Source organism: Myodes glareolus, chromosome 1 (genome assembly GCF_982192425.1).
Source record: "Myodes glareolus chromosome 1, mMyoGla1.1, whole genome shotgun sequence".
Classification (NCBI taxonomy): domain Eukaryota; kingdom Metazoa; phylum Chordata; class Mammalia; order Rodentia; family Cricetidae; genus Myodes; species Myodes glareolus.
The window spans coordinates 55,628,214-55,647,528 of NC_142026.1; the positions used below are offsets into that span (position 1 = coordinate 55,628,214).

The 19,315-nt window shown below is 50.9% G+C and overlaps 1 protein-coding gene across 1 annotated transcript in view; it reads right to left on the minus strand.

Moving 5' to 3' along the window:
• Atp4a (ATPase H+/K+ transporting subunit alpha) overlaps positions 1–19,315 on the minus strand; it is a 41,380-nt gene that overhangs the window by 3,388 nt on the left and 18,677 nt on the right. The window contains exons 3-17 of the mRNA XM_087906662.1: positions 9,032–9,172; positions 8,861–8,920; positions 8,089–8,292; positions 6,972–7,085; positions 6,397–6,649; positions 5,960–6,228; positions 5,233–5,431; positions 4,794–4,903; positions 4,576–4,710; positions 4,059–4,251; positions 2,803–2,978; positions 1,830–1,966; positions 1,598–1,748; positions 1,337–1,505; positions 1,092–1,246 (exon numbers count right to left, since the gene is read on the minus strand). Coding sequence (XP_087762788.1) covers positions 1,092–1,246; positions 1,337–1,505; positions 1,598–1,748; positions 1,830–1,966; positions 2,803–2,978; positions 4,059–4,251; positions 4,576–4,710; positions 4,794–4,903; positions 5,233–5,431; positions 5,960–6,228; positions 6,397–6,649; positions 6,972–7,085; positions 8,089–8,292; positions 8,861–8,920; positions 9,032–9,172 — 2,466 coding nt within the window. The remainder of the gene's footprint in view (positions 1–1,091; positions 1,247–1,336; positions 1,506–1,597; positions 1,749–1,829; positions 1,967–2,802; positions 2,979–4,058; positions 4,252–4,575; positions 4,711–4,793; positions 4,904–5,232; positions 5,432–5,959; positions 6,229–6,396; positions 6,650–6,971; positions 7,086–8,088; positions 8,293–8,860; positions 8,921–9,031; positions 9,173–19,315) is intronic.

The following is a 19,315-nucleotide window of genomic DNA, read 5'->3' on the forward strand; positions in this document are numbered from 1 at the left end:
CTCCCTTTCTCTCTTCCTCCTCTTTCTCTGTATTTTTGTTCTCTGGTGCTTGTGGTATTCTGTTTCCCGATATAATGCCTTTCTTTTCCCTTCTCTCTCCCTTGCCCCTCACCCACCTTTCTCTCTAAGGGTTTGCTATGTAACCCAGACTGACTATGAACTCACTATCTAGCCAAGGACAGCCTTGAACTCATGGTCCTCCAGCCTCTGCTTCCCAAGTGCTAGAGTCACAGGCATGGGCAATAATTCCAGACTTTGATCCTCTCTCTCTCTCTCTCTCTCTCTCTCTCTCTCTCTCTCTCTCTCTCTCTCTCTCTACACACACACACACACACACACACACACACACACACATACATATTCGCATGCACTATCTCCTCCCCACTCCTGTCTCTGATGTATGAAGAAACAATCACTGCCAGGATGGCAGCAGAGTGGACTGATCAGGTGCACAGGCCCAAGGGAGCAGATCCCAGCTGGGGCCACTTAGGAGCTGATAGACCTGGGGCAAGCCACTCAGCTTGTCTGTGCTTCAATCAGATGATCAGCAAGACGGGGAGAATCACAAGAAAGCCTGTCCTGAGGGCAGTGATGAGGACATTAAGTCAATTAGTGTGCACTCAGCTGAGACGGCACCCTGGGAGGTGTTGAACACACCCTTCAAAAGGGGCCCCATGTCTGCTGCCTTCAGAGCCTCAAGGAGGTCTGCTGTGGGATGTCTGTCTGTTAACCCTTTGTGGCTAGACACCTATGTCTTCTAACATCTCTATTTACTTTTGGTTTTTGTTTGGCTAGCAGGGTCTCTATATGTAGTTCGGCTGGCCTCAAACTTGATAGCCTCCTGCCCCTGTCTCTTGTGTGCTAGGATTACAGGACTGCACCCAACTGATATCTGTTTGTCTGAGTGTCTGTGAGTCTTCCGTATCCATGGCTCTCTCCTGTCTACCCTACCTGCCAACCTCTGTGTCTATTTCTGGATGTCTGTTGACCTAAAAATGTTCATGGTGATCTTGGTCCATCCTGTCCATCCATGAGTGTATGTCTGGGGGCACAGTGGGGTGGAGGACCCAGGCATTAGGCTGGAGACTCACGATATCTGTGCAGAGCTCTATGAAGAGGATGGTGATGCAGCCAAGGGGTAGGGGCACGCTAACAGTGATATAGATGAGGTAGGGTGTCAGTTCTGGAATGTTCTTGGTCAGTGTATAGGCGATGGATTTCTTCAGATTGTCGAAGATCAGTCGGCCTGTAGGGGCAGAACAGGTACCTCAACCTCCTCCCAGTCAGCTTCCTGTTGAGCCCTCATGACCTGCCCCCTCCCTAGCAAGGCACAGACCCTGCTCCACGCCTGTCACAATGGAAGCAAAGTTGTCGTCCAGCAAGATCATGTCAGCAGCATTTTTAGCAGCATCTGAGCCAGCGATACCCATGGCTACACCAATGTCGGCTTTCTTCAGGGCTGGGGAGTCATTCACACCATCTCCTGTTACAGCCACAATGGCACCCTAGGGCAGTGGGTCAGGTGAGTAGGAGATCAGAAAGACACCAGACTGTGGCCAGGCTGGCCCACCTGCCACCCTCCTCAGCAGGGTCTCACCAGTCGCTGACAGCTCTCCACAATGACTAGCTTCTGCTGGGGACTAGTGCGAGCAAAGACCATCTCAGGATGGGTGCGTAGGGCCTCCACCAGCTCAGATGGGTCCATGTCCTTTAGCTGCATGCCATTGATCACACAGGCCCGGGCATCCCTGCAGGAGGGAGCGAGTCTCACTAGGGTCTCAGGGTAGGGGTGCGAGGGAGAACCACAGGGACAGCTGACGAGGGCTTACTTCCGATTAACCTGGTCCACAGGCATGCGGAGGCGGGCAGCAATGTCTTCCACTGTCTCACTGCCTTCTGAGATAATGCCAACACTGGCTGCAATGGCCTTGGCTGTGATGGGATGGTCACCGGTCACCATGATCACCTGTGGGAAGACCAGCACACCCTTTACCTCTTCAGATCAGCGCAGGGTCCCTGCCCTTCCTGGTAGATCTCCGCTGACACAATCATTAGGCAAGCATGACTGCCTGCTGTGCCTAGGGCAAAAAAGACAACTCTCTCTGTCATTATGCCTTGACATTCTCGGGCAGGGAGACAGAAAGGACAAGATACAGGAGTGAACACATTAAGAGGGGGAAAAATAAGCTCACTGAGGGAAGCAGCGGCTTAACTGTGCACAAAGACCTCACTGAGGAGGTGACATATGAGCAGAGACCCAAACATGAAAGAGTTGGCCACACGGAGATGTGTAGGAAGAGCATCTCTGGCAGAAGGAATAGCCAGGTGCGAAGGTCGTGAGGCAAGACCATGCCTGAATTGCTAGAGATACACCATCCTAGAGAGGGCTAAAAACCAGGTAGATGGCTAAGCGGCTCTTCTCAGGCTGGCGGCTAAAGTGAGGTCTGTGGCCAAGACTGAACAAGTAAGCCCAAACATTGCCGATCAAGACATTCTATCCCCCAGCCACCAAAGCCAGTTTGGGGATGAGCGTGTGACCCAACTGAACAGGAGAGGAGGGAGCTGTAAGTGGGGTCGTCTCCTCTGCACACTCACACTGAGTGCTGCCTGAGATTAAAGCAGAAGAGACACAAAGGGAACTAGGACAGGAGAAGGGCAGCTTCCTGACTACGCTGAGCTTCTGGGTACAGCTATGCACGAAGCTTCCTTCCCCGGGACTTCTGTGTCATGAGCCAGTAGCGTTTAATTCGCGGTGGTTACAGGTGAGCATCTGCCATCTGTCCTCATCCCCAGCTGGCATACCCGGATGCCGGCCGTGCGGCACTTGAGCACAGCATCAGGGACAGTGGCCCGAGGAGGGTCAATCATGGAGACGAGTCCCGCAAAGCAGAGGCCACTGCTTGGAAAGTTCATGGCCTCCACATCGAAGGCATAGCCAGGTGGGTAGTCCTTCTCATTCAGGTAGAGCTGGCAGAAACCTGGCCAGGAAAACGGGAATGAGAGGAGTCTGGGCAAATAGATGGTGTGCTAGCAGAGCCAATAGAGACGAGAGGCTTGTGAAATAACAGGACCTCACACCACCCGTGGATGCTGGATCCTGAGTCCATCCTCACTCGTGAAATAACAGGACCGCACACCACCCATGGATGCTGGATCCTCAGTCAACCCTCACTCATCTTATGAGGTGCACTCCCACCCTGCTTATGAGGAGACTGCGGTGCCGAGCTAGGCATGGCCTGTAATCCCAGCACTCCGGATGTAGAGGAGGGAGATCGGGAGTTCCAGGACAACCTGAGCTGCAGAGGAAGGAAGGAAGAAAGGAAGGAAGGAAGGAAGGAAGGAAGGAAGGAAGGAAGGAAGGAAGGCAGGCTGGCTGAGAGAGGAAACATTTCTTTCAAAATAAAGTGAAAGGCAGAACTGAACTATGGGTCTGTGCCTTCCAGAGTTTCCAGGGGTTAGGAAAGTTTAAAGAGGAACAGCAAAAGTTGGAGGGTTTACAGGTAAGAACGAAGGAGGGACATGGTAGCCCACACCTTTAATCCTGCACGGAAGAGGCAAAAGCAGACATATCTCTAAGTTGGAGGCCAGCCTGGTCTACAGAGTGAGTTCTGGACAGCCAGGCTGTATAGTAAGGCTGGCTCAGGAAACAAAACATGGGCCTGGGGAAGGTCCAGCATGGAGACAAGGACTGGAAAAGATCAAAATATCATGAGGACACAGGACCAGAGATGGAGGAATGGCTGGAAAAAGAGTGGGCACAAGTAAGGTATGTATGGGGGTGGCCAGGGTGAAGACCTAAGAGTGTCAGGTTAGGGGGGTCAGGACTGACACAGGGAAGAGAAATCAAGGGTGAGGCTGGGGCAGTCTAGACCCTGGGCCAGAGATGAGGGAGGTTAGGGCCAGCAAGCCTAGCACACACAAGAGTACAAGGCCGTGGGATCCATCCGCAGGATCACACGAAAACAACAAAAAACAAAAGGTCAGGTCCGGGCCAGGCAGTTTGAAGGGGTCTGTGCCCACACCTCTCCACACCCTGTCCCGCCCAGAGCGTCTCTCACCAAGGACACGTTCGCCCAGACCTCCCAGGCTGAGGTAGGCAGTTTGGAAAGCCTCACGCCATTGCTCATCTAGAGGCAGCTCCTGGCCTTTGATGAGGATGGAGCTGCAGCGCTCCAGCACACGCTCGGGGGCGCCCTTCATTACCAGCAAGTGCCGGGAGTCCCGCGGATCCTCGAGCGTGTGGATGGACAGCTGTGGACAGAGGGAGAGGCGGAGCTGCGGGGCTGCACCGGACTTGTGGGGAGGGAATCAACGGGTGGGGAATGGATAAGGGACGTGGTCACACGAGGAGGCAGACCTGAGGGTGCAGGGTCCTGCCTAAAGCAGAGATGCTCCTCTATCTAGGAGGTGTGGGTGGGGCTTGAATGAGTGGGGCTAGTGTGGGCGTGGTCTAACGGAATATAGGCGGGGTCATAAACTGGATTGACATGGAATTGAGTCTAAAGAGACAGACTAAGAAGTCCGCCTTCACTGTGGCGTGGCCTGTCGTGGACCCGACTCCAGTGAGCAGCGCACCTGGAATTTGTTGGTGGAATTGAAGGGGATCTCGCAAACTTTGGGGAAGCGGTCCCGGTAGCCCATGGCGTTGCCCAGTGTCAACTCCGAGAACTTGAGCAGCGCAGTCTCAGACGCGTCTCCGATCACGATGCGCTAGGAACAGGGTCCAGTGTCAGGGTCGGAGCCGGCGTCACTAGGCTCCAGACAGCACCCTCTGGAATCCCCCGGTCTCTCACCTTGGGCACCGGCACGGCGTCCTGGCCGGACTTGAAGGCGGCGCGGTTGCACAGAGTGAGCACGCGGCACAGCGCCCGCCATGTCTCCGAGGACTGGTCGAACGTCTGCCCTGGAGACCAGACATCGAGGCTAGGACCTCAAGGGAGTGGATCTCCCAAACCAGAGCAGAGCCCTTCCCACTGCTTTCAGGCCGCCTCTGCTTTTGGGTCCCCTTCCCAGGCATGGATAGTATCCCATTTCCTCTTCGTATTCCAAGACAGAGCTTTCTCCAAACACCATACAGAGCCTCCGGGAGACCAGATTCCCTTCACAGACCAGATGAACTCCCTCAGAAGACCCTGGACCTGTCACCTCTCGTTAATGCAAAGCCTGCCCCAGGTTCCCAGTCAGACCACCAACTGCATCCGGTCCTGGCGCCTTCCCCTCCCACCCGCACACCTGACTGATCTTCCGTGGTGTCCGCCGTGTGGATATGGTTGTCAAACCATAGATGAGACACCGTCATGCGGTTCTGAGTGAGAGTTCCCGTCTTGTCTGAGCAGATGACTGACGTGGAACCCAGGGTTTCCACCGCTTCTAGGTTTTTGACCACACAGTTTTTACTGGCCAGCCGCTTTGCTGTCAGTGACAGGCAGACCTGCGGACAGATGGGGAACATAGGCATGGCCAGTTCCTGCCGCCAGCCCTACCTCTCCTTCCTGTACTCCATCTTGCTACACTTTGAGTGCAGCATTCCTTGAGCCAAAAACCAAAACAGGTTTGTTCTTCCCTCCAAGCTGTTTGCAACCCATGCCTTCCCCAGTATCACTGGATACTCTCTGTGCTCTCTCCCAGCTCACATTCACACCACGGAGATGAGAAAACGAACTTCTGAGCCTCCCTCCTCTAGGTGGGTCTGGGCTGCCGCTGGCTAACTCCAGGGACCTCATCCCTCCTGTTCCAGTATCTTGTTTGTTCAGCTCTTTGCCGTGGTGTGTAGTGGTGTGTGCAGGAAGGAGGCCAGCCCAGAGGAGCCTAGTAGATGTTTACTGAGTGGACAGGTGATGTTGGGTGGGGAGCAGAATGGATGGATGAACAGGAAGGAGGGGGATGGGTGGAAGTCTGGTGGGATGATTGAAGAAGCAGCTCTCTGCTCCCTGTACCTCCTTCTGTCTCCCCTACTCACTGTGACGGTAGCCAGCAGCCCCTCGGGCACATAGGCTACCACAATGGCCATAAAGAAGACCATGGCCCGAAGAAAGGTGTAGCCGATACACATGGCCACCACAAAGAATGTGGCACCAAAGAGAATGGCCAGGCCCGCAATGATGTCCACAAAATGTTCAATCTCGATTGCAATAGGCGTCTTCTCATTCTCCACGCCCGAGGCCAGCGATGCGATGCGGCCAATGATGGTGCGATCGCCTGTGCTCACCACCAGGCCCTGCGCTGTGCCTGAAGTGGCAACAAGAGGAGAGCTCAGGGTGGGGTGGGCAGCATCAGGAAAGTGCTCTGTGGTGGGGAGGCGTGTGTGTGGCATATGTCACGGAAGATAGAAAAGGGGCTGTTGGGGGTGTGTGAAAGCTGTGTGGCTTCAGGGCAGGGCAGCAATGCTTCACAGACCCTCCAGACACATCGTAGAGAAAAAGGCGATGTTGCGGGTCTCCAGGGGACTCTCATGTGTACACTCAGGTGAGCGGGTCTGCGGTTCAGACTCTCCAGTGAGAGAGGAGTTGTCCACCTTGCAGCCCTGGGCCGACAGAATGCGGATGTCTGCTGGGACACGGTCCCCGCCTTTCATCTCCACAAGGTCGCCCACCACAAGCTGATCCGCATTGATCTGGAACTTGTCGCCGTCTCGGATCACGGTGGCTTGCTGTGGGGCAGGGGTGCCAATAGAAGTTGCTTACTGTCTGTCGTCTACGGCCATACCACCCTAAACGCGCCCAATCTCTGCTGATCTCAGAAGCTAAGCAGGGTCGGGCCTGGTTAGTACTTGGATGGGAGAAGCTGCTTATTGTCATGGAGTCATGGGAGGTGAAAACTGAGAAAAGCAGAAGCACTAGCTGGGGAGATGGAAGCCATAAATAAGGATAGTTATGGGCTGGTGGGGATGAGCCCGATGGAGAAGGCAGGAGATGCTGGGGCGGCTTGGAGACTAGAATCGGAAGAGAGAGGTGGCAGGCTGGAGGACCCACCTGGGGCACGAGATTCTTGAAGCTGGCGATGATATTTGTGCTCTTGAACTCCTGGTAGTAGCCGAAACAGCCAGTGACTACAACTACAGCGATCAGCGCCAGCGCCAGGTACAGCTGCAGAGTGAGACACACAAAGGTTTTATGCATAGCAGTGAGAAGCCCCTTCCTCAAGGCCACTGCCACTCTTTCCGAGTCCCCTGGTGTTTTGGGGAGTTCCCTCCCTCTACCGGGAAGCCTCGTGTGCTATTCCTGCGACCCAAGCCCCTGTCCCCATGTTCTATAAATGCAAATTCACTTGCCTTGCATCTTCAGTGTCATGTGTCCATGTCCCTAAACCATAGTCCCTGGCTCCTGATCTCCCATGTCTGCATATGGTCCTTGTTCCTTGTTTCTTGGTCTACTCCTGCCTCCCCTAAGTCCTGCATCTGCCGTGTCTCCTCATGTTTCTATGTCCCGTGTTTCATATTTCCTAATCCATATGCCACCCTGTGCCCTTGTGCCCACTGGTCCCTATGTCATTGTGTCTCCGTTCCTGTGTCTGTGCTGCAGACCTATGCCATGATTGGTATCTCCATGTCCCAAATGCCAAGTCTGTGTACCTCTGAGTACCAATGCCATGTCACTTGACCTATGACTTTTCTGTCATAGTCCGTGTCCAGTGTCACATATGTCACCCCGTGTCCTCTGTCTGACCCTGACACATATCCAATGTCCTATTTACATCGCCTTTTTCTCTATCAATGTTTTCATATCTACAGATATCCTACTGTGTCTCTCTGTGGTGTGTCTGGTGTTTAGTGTTCCTATGTCTCAGGTCAAGTCCTTGTGTCCCCTGTCCCATGTCCTTGGTCTGCCCTATATCCTCGTTTCCTCTTTTGATCGGGTTCATATCTTAGATTTTCCAGTTCCATTCCCTACCTATGTTCCACCACCGAAGAGTCATCCTCAGTGTCCCCTGTAACCTGTGTCCTCCATCCTCCATCCAGGTCTCAGAATTGCACATTAACATTCCCGTATCCTCATTTTACAGCCTGACTGTTGTGAGTCCTGGGCTCAATGTCACAGTCTCCTAGGTCTCACTGTGCCCCATGCCGGCCCTGAAGCACCCTCCACTCACGTTGTCATCTGTGGTCAGGTCACCCTCACTGGCCTGGATGGCAAAGGCAATGAGGCAGATGGCAGCAGCCACCCACATGAGGCACTGCAGACCGCCTGCCAGCTGCCGGGCAAACTTCACATACTCAGGAGTGCCGCGAGGGGGCCGGAGCGCATTAGGCCCATCCCTCAGCAGCAGCTCGGCTGCCAGGCTTGCAGTCAGGCCCTGGGGACAGGCAGGTGTGGTCATGGTGGAGGCCACAGCCTTCACCCTTTCTCTTTTCCCTTTCCTCCTCTCTTGTCCCCTTCTTCTCTCTTCTTTCTTCTCTTTTCTCCCTTTCCCCCTCCCTCCATCTTTCTCTTCTCTCCCCTCTCTACCACTCTCTCTCCTATCTCAAACTGCTCTCTTCCTCTCCATCTTTCCCTCCCTCTCCCTGTTCCTCTGTATAGGTCTCTCTTCACCTCTTCTCCATGTCTCTCTTCTCTCTCTCTCCTCTGTATCTCCCCTTTCTCTTCATGTATTCCCACCTCCCAACACACACGCATGCACACACGTGCACACACGTGCGCATGCACACACACACATATGCACATGTGTACATACACACACGCACACACAAACACACACACTGCTCCCAGGTGCCCTTCTCACCTTGCTCTCTCCCCTGCCCCCCCCCCACACACTCACACACGCACACATGCACACACGCACACACTGCTCTCGGGTGCCCGTCTCACCTTGCTCTCTCCCCATACATCTCCCCCCTCACTATACCCACCCTCTCCTAGCTCACCTTGGTGGCACTGGTCCGGTACTTCTGCTCCAGCTCAGACACTGACAGCTGATGGTCATTCTGGGGGATGGAACAGGACCCTCACTGTCTGGCTGTCACAGACCCGTCCTGCCCACTGCCTAGCTCCCAGTCCCCACCTCGATCCTGCCAGGCTCTGGCCCCCATGCTCACCATCTCCATCTCCTTCTTCATGTTCTCCAGCTTCTCCTTCTTCTTGCCTCCCCCACCACCTGCCTTCTTCTTGCTCATCTTGGCGGTCTTGTCCCCACCAGGGCCAGACCCCAGTTCCACTGAGTACAGTTCATAGTTCTCCTGGGGATGAGATGGAGCAAAGGAGATGTCAGGTGTCAGGTGCTGTGCTTCTGCACACACACACACACACACACACACACACACACACACACACCACTCCCAGGTGCCACTCACTGCCTTCCCCATGGTGCCTGGTGCTCTGCCTCTTTGGTCTCTAGAACCTAGGGTCTAGACCAGGCTTGATATAGCCAGGGAGGGTGGGCGTGGAGCAGAACCAGCTGACTACAACTGATTATGAGGCTCCTTGGGGTAACCTTCAGGCTTGGGCAGCTCAGACGTTTTCTACTGAGCTGTCCCAACCTGCCCAACATTATTGCCACCTGTCACTCAGATCAACAAGAAGAGGAGCAAACACGGGTGCTCACTTCATGCCACCAATGTGTTGGGGACTTTCACATTCAGTCATTTAACCTTCCAGAAACCCTTTGAGGTGAGGAATACCCACTACAGGTGGGGAAACTGAGGCATAAAGAAGTCAAATCACTTGTTCAACCCTAGTCTAGGATATGGTTGAGTCAGGAGCAGGCAGATCACCTGCAGAGTGTCCTCTTGTGAGCCCTAAAGCGTGTGCACAGTCACCCATGACATCATATCTTAGCTATCATTCTCACCGTGAGGAGACAGGGAACAGGCTTGTGGGAGTTCAGCAGGGTCCTGCCGCATACTCAACCTCTAGCTGCTGCCCACAGCTCCCAACCATTCCCCTATCCCCACCCCAATCTGCTCAGAGAAACAAAGGTGCACACTGGGAAAGGCTGTATCTAATGGTCCTTGTTTGAGCAGGGTGTCAGGAAGTCTGAGGGACTCTCCATGTAACCCAGGCAGGGGCCCCTGGGGTCAGCGGTGAGGAGCTAGGCTGGGGAAACGGAGAGAATTTTGGTGCAGTTTTTGCTCTGGCCTCCGATTATGGGCACGTCTCCAAGGGCAAGTGTAGGTGTAACTGATAAGATAATCGCCTTGTCCACATCCTCCTTGGGAGCGGGTCACCTGGGGAAGTAAGAGGTGGGCAACCTGAGCTCCCCAACACCCAGCTGGCTAAAGATGCCCACCCTACTCCAGGAGCCCCAAAAAGAGACAGTCATGCTGTCGGCACAGCTGTGAGATTCCTGGAACACGGATGACCCTCAACTGAGTCAAGCATGCCAACGTTTGTGTCGTTCCTTGACTCACAAGCTTCACACACGCACATACACACACACACACACCACTCCTATAATTTCCTACGAAGCCTACCCCATGATCCTCCCCATCTCAGTTCCTGTGCTTGATCCCTCCATACGTGGTACGCTTTGCGCAGGCTGAGGTCATTCATGCCTCGGGGCTTTGGCACTTGGAGCACCATCTGTTTGGTCCCCTTTTCCAGAGATCTATGTGGCACTTTCTCGTCTCCTTCGAGTCTCATTGCACATGTCGCCTTTTCTGAGAGTCCTCTCGGAAGCTCTACACTACCACGGCATTTCCACTCACTGCCGCGAACCACGAACCACACATCCTGTTCCAATCTGGCGTTGTATTCTGTTCATTTGGCCGTTCATAAGCCTGGGGCACTGAGCAACCTCTCGGGAAATCTCGCTCTTTGGGAATTGCCTCAGATGCCTCTCATCGTCTTCAAACCTTACCTACCAGCCTCTGTGCCCAACATACTCTGGGCCTGTAGAAGCTGTGAGAGGTGGGGGGTCATCTGCAAGCAAAGTCACAGACGGGGTGCGAGTCGGGGACCAACAGCATCCCTGGCAGCAGATGGTTGACTAAGACACTTTGCAGACCTCTGCTGATATGGCGTGGCCACCTTTAGCTTCTACCTCACTGGCTGTCTCTTCTCTCAAGTCTTCGTGTCATTATGCTATTGTAAATTTTAATATGATAAGCTGATATTAATGTTAATTGATATTTAGATATTTCAGATCTGCAAGTTATAGAAACAGTAAAATGAACATTTTACCATTTTGGTAGATTTGTGTTAGATAAATAGATCAATGGATAGATAAGAGATATATATCTACATAGATATATGTCTATATATCTATATATAGAGAGACAATGATAGATGAAAGACAAATGATAGAGCAATAGATGATAGATAGATAAATACATAGATAGATAGATGATTGATAGATGATAGATAGATAGATAGATAGATAGATAGACAGACAAATCAATAGACTGACGAATTAATCAACCAATAAAAGATTTCAGTTTTATTCTGAATGATTTAGAAGACTTGTATACAGGAAGTTTTGTTTGTTTGGGTTTTGTGGGTCTCTTTCCTATGTCACATGATCTTGAACTCCTAACCCTCCTGCCTTCATCTCCCAAACACTGGGGGTACAGCGATGCCTGGCTAGGAACAAAATGCTTTTTAACTATATTCAGACAACTGCTGCTCATGAATAAGGACTTTTTTGTTATTGTTTTTTTCGAAACAGGATTTCTCTGTAACTTTGGAGTCTGTCCAGTAAACCAGGCTGACCTTGAACTCACAGAGATCTGCCTGCCTCTGCCTCCCGAGTGCTGGGATTAAAGGTGTGGCAAATAAGGACATTTTTGAATGAAGTATAGTCAAGAGAACAACTTCAAAAATTTGTTTGACTCTCCCCAGTTTTCCACTGAAGTCCTTGCAGTCCGGGAGCTGGTCCAGACTGCGCCTCGCATGAGCTCCTGCTCTCCTCTTCGTTTCTTCTGTCTTCTCTGGCTTCCCTGACTCTTGCATTTTGGAAACATGTCTCATGTTGTGGCTCTTCCCCTCAGTTTTCACCCGCTGGTCTTCGTGGGAGATTCAGACTGCTCATTTTGGGTAGGAACACAGAAGCCATGTGTCCTTCTCAGAGCATCACATCAGGACATACCTCATCTGAACAGCCTAGAAAAGAACATATATTTGGGGATGCCCACAACTCGGACCCGAAGCCCCATAGTCACTGCCAAAACGTAAATACATATAGCTGCTGCCTGAGCCTGCATCGGCACAGTCACTGCCCAAGCCCCACACCTATCACATGAGCCTGAGTCCACAACAGTCGTTGCCTAAGCCTGAATCTACACAGTTATCATATAAATCTGAAATAATATGCACAGCTCCTAAATGCCTATGTCTGAGTCCACACCCCCACAATTTCTTCCAGTGCTCCAACCTGGAACTTACACCCAGCCACCTAAAGACAATGCCTGCTACAGCCAGCCTGAATTTGCACCATCTTTATGGCTCTGTTCATCTCAAGTGTGCAGTGCCCATGGGGTGGGGGTGGGGAGGACTGTGATTCAGGCTGGTGGGAAGCTCCTGACACTGTTCAAGGGCCAAGGCTCTGAGAATGGCAAGTGTTCTAGGATGCAGACCCTGTAGAAGTCAGCAGTGTGAATCTCACCAAGTCTGAGGCACACGGGATAGTTGCAAGCTTGTTTTTGAACAATGGTCAGAATTTAATATACTTTTCTTTCCCTAAGACACCACTAAATAGAAAGAGAACATTGCAAAGAGTATAGGAAAATTTTGACTGAGAGTCTCCTGAATATATACATTTCCAAGGCCTGATAAGGCTCAGACTCCTGCTGCATCCTTCTTCCTCATGTTGTTTTCTCTTTCAGGACTGAGGGACTTCTGCTTTTCAAAATGTTCATTTCTGAGGCTGTCATTCAATGGCAGAGCACTTGCCTAGAATCCCCAGTGGGGAGCTGGGGGCATGGCTCAGTGGTAGAGCCCCTGCCTAGAATCTCCAGTGAGGGGCTGGGGTGTGACTCAGAGGTTGAGCCCCTGCCTAAAATCCCCCAGTGAGGGACTGGGGTGTGGCTCAGTGGTAGAGCATCTGCCTAGAATCCCCAGTGAGGGGTTGGGGTGTGGTTAAGTGATAGAGCACCTGCCTAGAATCCCCCAGTGAGGTGCTGGGGTGTGTGGTTCAGTGCCTAGTATATGCAATGCCCTGGATATACCACCCTTGGTAACACACACACAGGATGTGGATACTGGAGAGATGGCTCAGTGGTTAAGAGCACATATTGCTTTTACAGATTCAGGTTCAGTTCCCAGCTCACAACTCACAACTACCTGTAACTCCAGCTCCAAAGGATCCAATATTCTCTGTGAGTACCTACACACACGCAGGGTGCGCCTGTATGTATGTATGTGTATACACATATACTAATTAAAACATAAATCCTATTTCTAATGAACAAAATGATCATTCGAAGATGATTCTTGGCCCAGGGTGGATGAAGGACCACAGCCTCATGTTCATTTCTGTCTGTCTATTTCCCTTTCTTTCTCTATCTCTCCTCTCTCCCTCTCTCTCCCTTTCCCCTTTTCTTCTCTCCCATCCCAGCTGTTAAGTTTGAATCTGAAATCCCCCCATGTGTTGAATGGTTGTTCTCCAGCTGCTGATGCTCTTTGAAGGGGTTCTAGAAACTTCAGGAGGCCTAGCTGGAAGAGGGAGGTCATTTGTGGTATGCTTCTGAAGGTTCTAGCTGCCCCATGTCTCTTCTTCACAGTAGCCATCTGCTTCTGTCTGTCATGACAGCTCCTCCTCCTACACACACACACACCCACATACACACACACACACACACACACACACACACCTCTATGATGTTCTACCCCAGTCTACGGGACCAAGTCTCTAAGGACTGGATCTTTAGAGCCACGAGTCAAAAGAAATTTCAGTAGGCTGTTTCTGTCACGTGTCTGGTCACCGCAACACAGAACTAACATTTCAGGCCTCACCGTTCGAACCAAATTCTCCACCAAAGCCCTGAGTTGTCAGCATTTGGTGATAATTCATCCCACTCTAATTTCACTCCTGTGAAAACAGATTCCAGACGTAGGCCCCTGCGTGTTCTCTGCTGTGCTCACAGGTCCAAGGCCAGCCTGGACTGGCCCCAGGGAATGTTTGCTGAGTGTGTGGACCTCACTGTGACCTTGACTTTCAGTTTGTGTTTGAGACTTACTGATAAGATAGTGGGCCCAGTGGTGCCCTTCACTCCCCATAACCTGAAGCGGACACTGGGCAGGCAAGGACCTTGCAGCTCACTCCTTTTCGAGCCAGTCTGGGGTGAGGTGGTGAGGAAAAGAACAAAGAACAAGGTTTGCTCAGTCTCCCCAACCTGCTTAACCTGCACCTGTTCCTCTTCCACCTTCAGCAGATTGCAAAGATCCTGGACAGAGTCCTCCTCCAGTTCCTCAGGGAATTGCCAAACTGCCCTTGTTTTAGGGTCTCAAGGTCATTATATGTAGATCCACCTTTGTCTGTCTTCTCTGCTCTCAGCTTTGATGTAGGTGGGTCTTCTGTCTATGTGTTACTTTCATTGGTCAAATAAAGAGACTTCCTTGGCCTTTGATAGGACAGCAACTTAGATAGGCAGAGTAGACAGAACAGAATGCTGGTAGAAAGAAGCAAAGTCAGGCAGATGCCATGAAGCTCCAGCCCGAGATGGATGTAGGTTAGAATCTTCCTGGTAAGTCACAACCCCGTGGTGATACACAGATTATTAGAAATGGGTTAATTAAGATGTGAGAGTTAGCCAAGAAGAGGCTAGATATAATGGGTCAGGCAGTGTTTAAATGAATATAGTTTCCTTGTAATTATTTTGGGTAAAGTTAGCCACGAGCCGGGTGGCGGAAAGCGGCCCACTCGCTCCTTTTACACAGCTTGGTCCAGCTTCCATCCCCTCCTGTCTCTATATCCCCACGGCCTGCCCCCCACCCCACCCACACCTGACAGGATACTTCTCAAAGTTGTCCAAAGGGAGTACAGGAATGGCATAGCCAGAGTACTCCATGCTGTAAGGCAAGTCCTCACAGAGTACCCAAGACCCAGTGACACGGCCGTTCTGTGCTGCCTCTAGGTTCCCTCTTCCTACTCTCCAGCCACTGCGCCCTCCCTGATGCTGTTTCACACAGAACACTAGCCGCTAGCCGTTCCTCACGGCTGCCACCTAAGCAGCCTGTCATTGTTTGTGGAAAGATCTCTGTATCCACAGATAGAGATTCTGCTAGTGTAGCATGCCTGTGACCCCAACACTTGGGAAGCTGAGGCAAGAGAATCTGAAGTTCAAGGCTAACTTGGGCTACCTAGTAACTCCAACTCAAAAATAAAATCGAAAGGGTTATGTTTGTGTGTTTTACATGTATTTATTTATTCGTGTGTGTGTGTGTGTGTGTGTGTGTGTGTGTGTGTGTGCGCGCGCGCGCTCATGGTGTGGCACAGAAATGGAGGTCAGAGGACAACAAGTGGGAGCCGATTCTCTCTTTCCACCCTGTATGTTTCAGAGATCAAACTCAGGCCATCAACCTTGGCCCCAAGAACCTTTGCCCACTAAACCAATGTACCATGTTTATCCTAAGTAATGTGAGTCTGAAAAGTCCCCCACAGGGTCATACTTTAAACGCTTGGCCCTCAGCTTGTAGCACTGTTTGAAGGCTATGGAGCATTTAGGAAGTGGGGATTCATGACCAAGAGAAGCGGGTGACTGGGGCCAGAACTTTGAAGGTTGTGCCTAGTCTTGGCCTATGGTCTTTGTTTCCTAGCCTGAGCCTTATGGGCCCGTGTAGGTGGAGTTTTTCATCAGGAACACCAACCAGTTCCCAAACAACCACACAGAGAGTTAATAAAAAATGCTCAGCCAGTAGTTTGGGCTTGTTACTAACTAGCTTCTACATCTTAAATTAATCCATATTTTATCTATGTTCTACTCTCTGCCACGTGGTGGTGCCTTTTCTCAGCATGGCATGCTCGTCTTCTGCTTTCTCTGCATCTGGCTAGAGAACCCTGAAACTCCACCCTTCTTGTTCCAGCATTCTCTGTCCCCAAAATCCTGCCAGTCAGCTCTTTACTAACCAACGAGAGTAATACATATTTACAATGTAGAAAATTGTTCCCAGCAGGCCAGCTGCTGGCTCACACCTTCGCTGCCATAGACAGAGCTGTACCTGCCTCCATGCGCCTTCACCACAGCTTGGGATCCCTCTGAAACCCAGAAATCAACACTTCTAACCCTCTCTCTGTCTGGTTGGTGTAACAATAACTAACACTCTGTAAGCTGGGACACAGTGAAGTCACAGACTGGACTGCTCCATGGGTGCATTTGAAGTACAGGTAAATACATAAAGACGGGAGAGAACAGCCTGCGGCATCTGGGGAAGTCCAAAGACACCTTAGCTCCTGTGAGGTGGGGAGCAGAGAAGTGGGCAGACTGACCAAGGTCAAGGCTGTCTTGGGAACAGAGAAAAGAATGGAGAGAGAAGAGTGAGGCAGGAGAAGTTGCCTTTGGGGTTATAAAGAGCGTGTTGGTGCTTGATATTCATGACAAGCACATGTTACAGGGGACCAGGAGCTTTGATATGTAACCATAGGTATATGCCAAGGGAAGGGATCCTTTGCCTCAGGCAGTAAACCCATCGCCTAGGTTTCTGAGGAATACCTCCGACAGTCCTGCTACAGTGCTGCCCTTTGGGGTCTGGGACCTAACGCACAGGACATAACAAACTTACTAAAATGTGAATTTCTAGGTGATGGCTCTCAGGTGAAGAGCACCGGCTGCTCTTGCAGAGGACCCAGGTTCAGCTCCCAGCACCACAATGGTGGCTCCCAGCCATCTGTAACTCCCCAGCTCCAGGAGACCCAGCACATTCTTCTGGCCTCCATGGGTACCAGGCACACATGTGGTACACATACATATATGCAGGCAAAGCAATCACATACATAAAATAATCTTCATGTATATCTTATTTATTTATTTATTCATTTGTGGGCTGACAGTGTAGCTTAGTTGCTGGAATATTTGCCTAGACTGTGTGAAGTCCTGGGTTCGAGTCCCAGCACCAAGTAACCCAGGTGTGGTGGCACATGCCGGCAATCCCAGCACTCAGGGAGTGGAGGTAGGAGGATCAGAAGCTCAAGCTCATCCTCAGGTAGGGACCAGCCTGGGCTACATGAGACCGTTTTAAACTTAAACCACACACACACACACACACACGTCCGCGCACACACACTTCTTAAGAGTTGTTTTACTTCCATTTTAACTCAATCACTTTTTAAAGACTTATTTCATTTTTAAATCAGTATGTGTCTTAGTGGGAACATTTGTGTCTGGGTGCAGCTGTCCATGGAGTCTAGAAGAGTGCCGGATCCCCTGGGGTTGGAGTTACAGGCTGATGTGAGCTGCTTGGCATGGGTGCCGAAGAGTTCTCTGCAAACCCATCACTGCTCTTAACCACTGAACCATCTCTCCAGCCCCCTTGGATTGATTTTTAAATCAGCAAAATCAAAGCTTGGCCTCCTCCACATTGCAGAAGGTCTAGCACATTTGGCTGGTGGCTTCAACACTGGACAGAACAGACAGTACCGTCACTGACGTTCTTAGACAGGAAGACCTCAGATGATCTTGGGACTTTACATTTTATTCTTTCTCAGTGTCTTCTCAATACAGGGTTTCTCTGTGTAGCCCTGTCTGTCTTGGAACTTGCTCCATAAACCAGACTGGCCTCCAACTCACAGAGATCCGCCTGCCTCTGAGTGCTGGGATTAAAGGCGTGCCAAGCCTAACATATGTTATTGTTTTTGTGTGTTCTTAGGATTTTTTTTATTTTATGTATACGGTGCTCTATCTGCACATACACCTTCACTCCAGTGGCTGAGAGCCACCATGTGGTTGCTAGGACTTGAACTCAGCACCTCTGGAAGGGTAGTCAGTGCTCTTAACTGCTGAGCCATTTCTCCAGCCCCCTTGTTTTGCTTTCAAGACAGACAGGTTTTCATAGGCAGCACTGGCTGACCTGAAATCTGCTACATAGTCCAGGATGACTCTCAGATATCCTCCTGTTTTGGCTTCCTGAGTGCTGGAATTAAAGGCATGCACCACCATACATTGCTGGGAACTGAACTCAGAGTCTCCCTCAGGCTAAGAAAGTGCCTAATCACTGAACTAGAGAGTTGTCCTCTTTTTAAAATTGTTGCTGCCTTTTAATCCACAGATGTCCTATCGGTAAGTGCAACTCTGGATGCTATCAGCAGTGGTTAAGGCAAGAGCAGCAGCCTGAGGAATTCTGTTCCCTCAGGCACCGACTCTTTCAAAGCTACTAAAAGAATTTAACTAAATCTGTCCCTCGAAAGAACGGCAAAGGTTGCAGTGGAATTCTGCTCCTCAGAGAGGCAAGTAGCTCACTTCCTCTCCTTCCTGCAGCTCTCCAGAAGTCCTCATGCTTCCCCTCATCTCTCCTTACAAACCTTTCTCCAGACAGGTGGTGGTGGTGGCAGTGGCGGTGGCCTGCACGCCTTTAATCTCAGCACTTGGGAGGCAGAGGCAGGTGGATCTCCGTTCGAGGCCAGCCTGGTCTACAGAGTAAGCTCCAGGGCAATCAGGATTATTACACGGAGAAACCCTGCCTCAAAAAAAAAAAAACAAAAACAAAAACAAAAACAAAAACAAAAAAACCTTCTCCATCTGGCTTCTCCCTAGTACTTCCTGTCAGCTAATTGCTGATGCAGCCTCCTGACCACAGGTGAATTTTAAGCAAACACAAAGGTTCCAGAGCATTAACAAAAGTAACACACCTTAAAATAAAATTCTACAACACTAGATTCCCAGCCCAGTAAATGAAGGGATTTTTTGCTGATTGTTGTTGTTTTTGCTTGTTTTTGAGATGTCTGTAGTTTACCCTGTGCTCCTCCTGTCTGAGACTTCCCAAGGCTGGCATTACATATGTAGTCATTGTACTTTTGTTTTCTGAGAGTTTCGCGATATAACCCAGGCTGGCCTTAAACTCCCACCTCTGGCACCCAAATGCTGGGATTACAGACATGCACCGCAATGGTAGTTTGAACGAGAAATGCTTTGTAGGCTTATGTGTTTGAACACTTGGTTCCCAGTTTGGGGACATTTGGAACCTGTAGAAGATGGAGCCTTGCTGTTGGGCGAAGTATGACCTTGGGGAGAATTTACCCTCATCTCTTCTCCTCTCTCTTCCCTTCCTCCACCACCCCTACCCTCCCCACTAGCCCCCACCAGCCTCCTGCCCTACCCCCACTTCTTGAGTAAAGAGAAAAATATAATTGCTTCCTGTTCCTCTATGCTATGTTTACCCAGCCATGCCAGACTCTTTCCCTCTGGAACCATAAGGCTAAAACCCTCCGTCCTTGAGTGGCTTCTGGTCACAGA